Source organism: Cnephaeus nilssonii (assembly GCF_951640355.1).
Source record: "Cnephaeus nilssonii genome assembly, contig: SCAFFOLD_101, whole genome shotgun sequence".
NCBI lineage: Eukaryota > Metazoa > Chordata > Mammalia > Chiroptera > Vespertilionidae > Cnephaeus > Cnephaeus nilssonii.
Window position 1 is genome coordinate 36,571 of NW_027645480.1, and position 7,479 is coordinate 44,049.

Genomic DNA, 7,479 nt, shown 5'->3' on the forward strand with positions numbered 1-7,479 from the left:
CCTCACTTCTCCAGGAACAGGGAGTGTGCCCCCTGGAGTGCATAACCCCCAGTTCTGCCCCCCTCCTGACCGAGGCTGGCTCAGCCATCACCCCGGAGGCCCCAGCTCACTCCGCGGCCTGGTGCCCGTGGGCCATCCCCAGGCCCTGAGCTGCCCTCCCTGAGTGTGTACCCCCCCCCCCCCCGGCCTGGCCTGCCCTTCGGCATCGCCACAGCCAGGCTTGGCTGCTCGGAGCTGAGGGCCTCCCCGGTCACAGCGCAGAGCCGTGGACACAGCTGAAGCGACATGAGCGTTTATTGGGGCTGCAGGTGGGGGGCAGGCCCGGCCTCGATCCAGACCCTCTCGAGGGTCACTGGGGATCCAGGCCAGGGCGCACACTCTGGAGGAACCAGGAGACACCAAAGATGACGCTGGGGCTCCTGGGGATGCTCGGGTTGTCCGAGAAGGCCTGGGCGCCCCCCAGGGGCAGGTGCACGACCTCAATGGGCTCGCCCTTCACACCCCTCAATGGGCCCCAATTCTGGGCATCTGTCACCTCCGCATAGAACATGGTCAGCCCCAGGCCAGCCCTGTGGGTCAAGACAGCGCAGGCTGAGCCCCAGAGCAAGCCCCCCGCCCTCTCCGCGGCACCGTCCTGTCCCCGGGGGGCAGGACTCAGAGGCCCCCAGCCATCCGTGCCGGAATGAAGGCAGGCAAGCCACCAAGCCGTGAGGGCCACGTGGCCAGGACCTGCGCCCGCCGAGGAGCTGACCGTCCAGGCCAAGAGGGCCAAGCCGTGAGCTGGGAAGGGGGTCTGAGCCCCAGGGCAGACAGGAGGCCGGCCACCCTGACCACAGCAGCTGAGGCTCTGAAGGGCCCACCGGCCGTGAGGCTGAGGGGCTGCAGCTGCTCAGCCTCAGGACTGTCCGGGGCACCGCCCCTCCCGGCCTGTCCATGCCGGGCCCTCGGCCAGGGCCTCCTTCCCAGCGGGCGGTGGACGTAGCCCCCAGGCCCCCCCAGGCTGCTGAGGTGTATGCTGCAGGCAGGGCCACACCAGCTACCCGCGGGGCGTGGGCCTGGGAGGGCTCCCCAGCGGCACCTGCAGGGCACCAGGCGGGGGGCAGCAGGTGCCGAGGCAGCCCACGCCCACGCCCAAGGGTCCTCGCCCCGAGAGGAGCAGGAGGGTTCCATTCTCGATGGGTGGCGGCCAGAGGGGAGTACCGGCCCCCAGGAGGGAGACCCCCGCCGAAGGCAGTGGCCCGGCCGGCTGGGGCGGGGGCAGGGCGGTGCACGGGCCAGCCTGGATCCCAGAACGGGGAGCGAGGCCCGTAATGGCGCGCAGGGGGAGAAGGGGTGTCTGGGGGGGGTGTCTGGGGGGTAAGGGGGACCCAGGTCCGCGGCGGCACCCGGGGCAGGGAGCGGGACCGCGGCCTTCTCGCCCCGCCTCCAGGAGGGCCCCGCACTGACCTCGCCCAGCTGCTTCCCCTGCCCTCCATCCCCTTATCTCCCTCAGACCCTTCCTGGCGGCCTTTCCGCCGGCGGCACGGCCGCCTTTGATGGAAGCCCGTCTGTGGGTTCCAGTCTGCTTCCTCCGGCTGACGAGACGGGCGTGGCCTCTGAGCATGCCCAGCCAGGCCGGGCACCGCCTCCCCCCCCACTCAGCCATTCCCCGCCGGCTGACCCGGCGAAGGCCTGGGACCTGTCACCGGGGACTGGCAGGTGAGCGGCCGCCTCACCACCCGCCCTGCTGTGTGTCCGGCCTCGGGAGGCCCACGGGACAACGGCCTGACCTGCACGCCAGCCCCACTTCAATCCTGCTCCCCACAGCCGCCCTCAGCCCCGAAATGCAATCTGAGCAGGCTGCTCCCTGTCCCCAGCCTCCCCTGGCTCCCCAGCACCCTCGGGACCAGGCACAGCCCGGAGGCCTCGCCCTGGAGCCCTTTTGTCAGGACGCCCGCCAGGCTTACCTCCCGGGAGGGAACCCCTCCAGGACACCCCCACCTGCCTTCCTCCTGGCCCACCCCCCGAACCAGCCCCTACCTCAGGGCAGGCCCCTGGCCTCTCCCGGCCCCCAGCAGGCTCAGGGGAAAGTAGCCGCTGGTGGGCCGCACAGAGGCCACTGCAGAGCATGGACAGAGACCCCTCACACCCAGACAGCCAGCCCCTGGCACGGAAACCCTCCATCCCGTGTAACACGGAGGGCCCTGTGGCCCACCTCCAACCCCCCGGAGGCCAGGGGCCGCTGAAGCTGGGGCGGGGGGCCCAGCCCACCACGGTGCGCCCTGCGCCGGGCTGGGAGTAGAGCCCTCAGGGTGCGGGCCCTGCCTCCGGAGAAGGCGCCAGCCCAGTGAGCTCAGGGCACGGAGGCCCTCCCGCCCCAGGCCTCCCTGAAGCCAGCGTCCAGGCCACACCTCGTCCCCCTGCCCGGGAGAGCTGGGCCTCTCCTGCCCAGGACACAGCCTTCCCCTCCTTCCTGAGCCCCTGTCAGAGCAGCTCTGTGACTCACCCCCACCCCCAGGGCCCCATCCTTAATCCCACAGGAAGTGGAGGCATCTGTCGGCAGCAGCTGCCCCCGAGCCCGCCCCACAGGGCTGGGGGGCCGCAGGGCAGGCGCATGGGCCCAGCCTGCCCCCGAACCGGCTCCCAGACCCCAGGTTCCGGCCTGGGTCAGCCTCTGGGTGGGTTCCACCCCACCTCCCCCCACCCCACGGTGAGAACAAGGGGGCAGGCACTGCCTGGCTTGCATACCCCCACGGACGGGGCGCTCACTGCCCGCAGGCAGCCTGTGCCCGCCCCCAGCGCCCCTCGCTGGCCCCGCGGGCCCGGCCCACTCGCTTGTAGGTGGCGACGCGGACGGCTCCTCTGAGGACAGAGGTAGCGACCCTTTCCCAAGGCCTCCCTGCAGCCACGTCCCCCGGCACAGCCCCGGCCAGTCCACGACGCCCTCACACAGCTCGTGCATCGCCCCGCCGAGCCTGGCAGTTCCATGGGCAGCGCCCGCGGCCTGTCCGCGTTCACCGTCGCCAGGAACCCTGGGAAGCGGCGCTCCACCTGGCTCACGTACACACCTGCGTGGGGGGAGGCAGAGCAGGGTCACGGCCGCACGGAGGCCACCTCCTTAGACCAGACCCCTCCCCAGGCCTGTTTCCCCGGAGCCTCCCCACATCTGCGTCCTAACCCTAGACCACTGGGCCAGCTCCCCGCCCCGGGCCTCACCCCCGGCCTCACCCCCGGGCCTCACCCCCGGCCTCACCTGACCTCCCCCCCCCCCCCCCCCCCCCGGCTTCACCCCCGGCCTCACCTGGCCTCACCCCCGGCCTCACGCCTGGCCTCACCACAGGCCTCACCCCTGGGCCTCACCCCTGGCCTCAAGCCCGGCCTCACCCCCGGCCTCACCCCCGGCCTCACCTGGCCTCACCCCGGGCCTCACCCGGCCTCACCTGGCCGAATTGCTCCAGCAGCACCGGGCTCCCTTGGGAAGCGTTGACCAGGAGAACGGTCACACTGCGGGGGGGGGGGGGGGGGGGGAGGGGCGGGGACGGAGCTCAGTACAGAAGCACCCCTCATCTCGCCTCCCTGGGGGCCCCGTTCCCAGCATTCCCAGCCGCCCTCCTCTCCCCGGCAGCGTGGGAAAAATGGGTCCCTTGCTCAGATGGGGAGAGTGAGGCCCAGGCAGGGCCAGAGCGGCCAGGTCACACATTCGGGTGAGGACCCCGCTGGCAGGAGGGGCAGCGGCGTGGGGGAGACATGTTTGGAAGCTGGGGCCGGTGACTGACAGGACGTGGGGTCCCTGCTGCCCGGCTGCCGGCTGACCACTCCTGTGGCCACGTCACACCGTCTAGCCCACACGCCATGGTCAGGAGCCAGGCACGCAGACAGCTCCTCTCAGTCCCACGGGGTGGCCCTCAGCGAAGGGAGAGTGGGGGTGTTCGTGGGGGACACAGACGCAGAGGAGGGTCCCCCTGGGCATCAGAGGAGCTGGGCTGGCCCTCACCTGTCGTGCATCTTCATGAAGTCCCACGACCTCTGGGTGCCGTTCTGGAAGAGGCGGGCGGCGGTCAGGGTGGGCACGGCCGCCCCGCGGTGCAGGCCCTCTGAGAGCCGAGGCCAGAAGCACCGGCTCCGACCACGGAGGCCCACGCCCAGGCTGGCCCATCGGAGCCGAGCGCCCGCAGGGGCTGGGCAGGGGGTCAGGGACAGCCGGAGAGCATCCAGGCCCAGCACGGCACCCGCACCGGTTACGCCCGGAGCTGCGGAGGTGCACGCTGGCACCAAGTGCGGGTAGGACCAAGGCAGGGCAGGCAGGCCCAGGGGCCAAGCGGAGACCAGGTTCCCATGGCTGAAGGCCCCTCGGGCACTGGACGGGAGGGGGGGGCGGGCAGGAGGACAGGCTCCTGAGAGAGCACGACCCCAGGAGCAACGGGGTAGGGTGGCACCGGGCAGGGTGGGGGTCACACACAGGACACGGGGACTCAAGGATGGTGACCGGATGGTGGACAACCCCCCCACCCTGAGCACCCTTCCCTGGGCACCCTGCCCCCCCGCCCACCCTGCCCCCCCCACCCTGGGCACCCTGCCCCCCTGTCCTGGGCACCCTGCCCCCCCCCCGCCCTGGGCACCCTGCGACCCCCCGCCCTGGGCACCCTCCCCCCCCGCCCTGGGCACCCTGCCCCAAGGGCGGCCAGGACCCTGGGGGGCACGCTGTACGCTGGAGGCAGCGTAGGCAGGGTCTGGGCTGAGCCTGCTGGGGCCGGCAGAACGGACACTAATGGGGTCCTAGCAGGCGGAGGGTCGAAGCTTTCCAGAACCCTGCCGGCGGGACACCAGTAGGTGAGATGGACATCCCACCTGGCCCAGCACCCTCCCCCGGCACCCTGTGGGTCAGGCTGGACCCTGGGCACTTGGGGCCCTGCCCTGTGGCTGCCCATCACCAGCCCCTCAGTCACTGGGTCAGCCCAGAGGCCCCGAGAACTGCTGGCCCCACCCCTGGGCTCTGTCCAGCCACGAAATGGACTTGGTCCTGAGCACGAGACACAGGAAGTGCAGGCGCGGGGGGAGGGGGAGTTTCAGGAGAAATTCTGGAGGTGACGCCACACAGAAAGGACAGGGCATTCCGGGGGGGGGCCTCACAGGAGGGGGGGCTCACAGGGGGGGCTCACAGGAGGGGGGCTCACAGGAGGGGGGGCTCACGGGGGGGACGTTCACAGGGGGGGCTCACAGGGGGCCCTCACAGGAGGGGGGGCTCACAGGGGGGGCTCACAGGAGGGGGGCTCACAGGGGGGGCTCACAGGAGGGGGGGCTCACGGGGGGCTCACGGGGGGGCTCACAGGAGGGCTCACAGGGGGGCTCACAGGAGGGGGGCTCACAGGGGGGCTCACAGGAGGGGGGCTCACAGGGGGGCTCACAGGGGGGTCCTCACAGGGGGGCTCACAGGAGGGGGGCTCACAGACAGGGGCCCTCACGGGGGGGGCCCTCACAGGAGGGGGGGCTCACAGGGGGGCTCACAGGAGGGGCTCACAGGAGGGGCTCACAGGGGGGCTCACAGGAGGGGGGGCTCACAGGGGGGTCCTCACAGGGGGGCTCACAGGGGGGCTCACAGGGGGAGACCGTCACAGTCGGGGCCGCAGGTGGTCCCAGCAGCACGGCCTGGGTCTGGGTCTGAGCTGGCCGGAGGCAGAGGTGGTGCCCAAAGGGCAGGGAGGACGGTGCCCGTGTGTGCGGCCGGCTGCCCTGGAGGCTGTCCTCAGACCCTGCCCCCGGAGCAAGCCTGGGCCTGCCTGCCATCGGCCACCCGGAGCCAGCCACCCCCGGGCTCCAGCCTGCCGTGTGCGCAGGCCTGCCGTGTGTGCGGGCCTGCCGTGTGCCTGGGCCTGCCGTGTGCGCGGGCCTGCCGTGTGCGCGGGCCTGCCGTGTGTGCGGGCCTGCCGTGTGCCTGGGCCTGCCGTGTGTGCGGGCCTGCCGTGTGCCTGGGCCTGCCGTGTGTGCGGGCCTGCCGTGTGTGCGGGCCTGCCGTGTGCCTGGGCCTGCCGTGTGCGCGGGCCTGCTGTGTCCCCGCCTCCCTCAGGGCGTGTCCCCTGTGTGGGTCTCAGAGACCCTCGGCTCAAGATCAAAACGTCCGTCAGACCTTTAGGTCCAGCCGAGGCAGGTGCAGGGCCAGGTCTGAGGCTGCCACGGCTCAGGGCCCCCCTCAGGGCCCCGGCCAGCTGGTGGGCCCCAACCTGGCTCCTCTTCTGAGGCCCGGACACAGTCCCCTCCCCGTCAGAGCCCCAGGGGTGCCCTGTCTGGCCCGTCTGTCTGTCCACAGCACGCCTTGGCCAGGGCGGCTCAGGACCAAAGGCTATGGGAGCTCCGGCCGGCGGGCACTGCCCCGCCCAGTGGCCTGGCCCCCAGCCTGTGCCCAGCTCAGCGTGGCCGCACAGCTCAGCTCTGGTCTCCAGCACCCACCGGTGGGAATGGAGCCCCGGGGACCCCGGCAACAGGGAAAGTGGGGTGCGGGGGCCTCTCTCGGGCTGGGCTCCATTGGGGGGTTCCCGGGGTCACTGTGCTGTGTGAGAGGGCAGCCCGCCGGGGCAGGCGGAGCTGCAGGTAACGGGTGGGGACCTGGGTGGACACAGCAGGTCCTGGAGGGGCGCGCAGGAGGCGGCCACCGGCTGGACACGGGAGAGGGAGGCGGCAGCCCCCCCTCACCCACAGATGCTTCCTGGTGGCCTGCTAGGCGCCCCCAGCCCCGGGCAGGGGGGGGTGAGGGGGTGGGGGGCAGCGTGGTCCCGCCCTCCAAGTCCCACGGGTGGGAGGCCCCACGGGGGAGCCCCGGAGGCGCGGGGCGGAAGCCCACCTGAGGCCGTCAGTGCCCGTCAGCCCGTCTCCCGCCTCCTCTTCCCCGGACCCCACCGCCTCCAGGAGGCCTCCCCTGGCCGGGCCCTCACGGGGCTGGGACCCCGAGCCCCCCGCGAGGCCGGGGGCGGGGCGGGCGCGGGAGTGGGCGGGGCTCCGCGCTGTGGGCGGGGCGGGCGCCGCGGAAGGGACGGGGCGGGGGCGGCGGGCGGGCGGGCGGCTCACCTGGCGGCCGGCACCGGGAGCGGCTGCAGCGGGGGCTGCGGCCCGGCCCACGTCACCCGGTCGATGCGCTCCCGGGCCGCGCGGGGGTCCCGGGCGCGGCGGCCACAGCGGGTGCGCGCCGGGCTGGAGCGGGCGGACGGGCGGACGGGCGAGCGCGAGACGCCGCTTCGAGCCTGCGCAGCTCGTGCGGGGCGGGGCGGGGCGGGTGCGTTCGGCGGGGCGCGGAGGGTGCGGCCGGGCGGGGCGGGGCGGGGCCGGAGAGGACGCGCCGGGGAGCCGTCGCGGGTGCTCGGGGCTGGGGACGGCGCGGGGAGAGACGGCGTCGCGTGCGGCTCTGCGGGATGAGCCAGCGGAGGCCTCCCCACGGCCCCCGCAGCCCCGGGAAGGGCGGTCCGGGGGGCGGGGTGGGGGCAGCCCCGGGAGGCAGAGAGCGGCCCCTCC

The 7,479-nt window shown here is 73.4% G+C and overlaps 1 protein-coding gene across 1 annotated transcript; it reads right to left on the reverse strand.

The window, feature by feature from the left end:
• Positions 1–349: 349 nt before the first annotated feature.
• On the reverse strand, positions 350–7,173 carry NUDT14 (nudix hydrolase 14; the record flags this gene model as incomplete). The annotated part of the gene is made up of 6 exons (XM_079800916.1): positions 7,039–7,173; positions 3,974–4,017; positions 3,420–3,483; positions 2,728–3,030; positions 1,201–1,349; positions 350–569 (listed from the first exon to the last, which is right to left on the reverse strand). Exons 2-6 carry the CDS (start codon positions 3,988–3,990, stop codon positions 350–352), a joined length of 753 nt encoding a protein of 250 aa, XP_079657042.1. The 5' UTR covers positions 3,991–4,017; positions 7,039–7,173.
• Between the last annotated feature and the right edge of the window lie 306 nt (positions 7,174–7,479).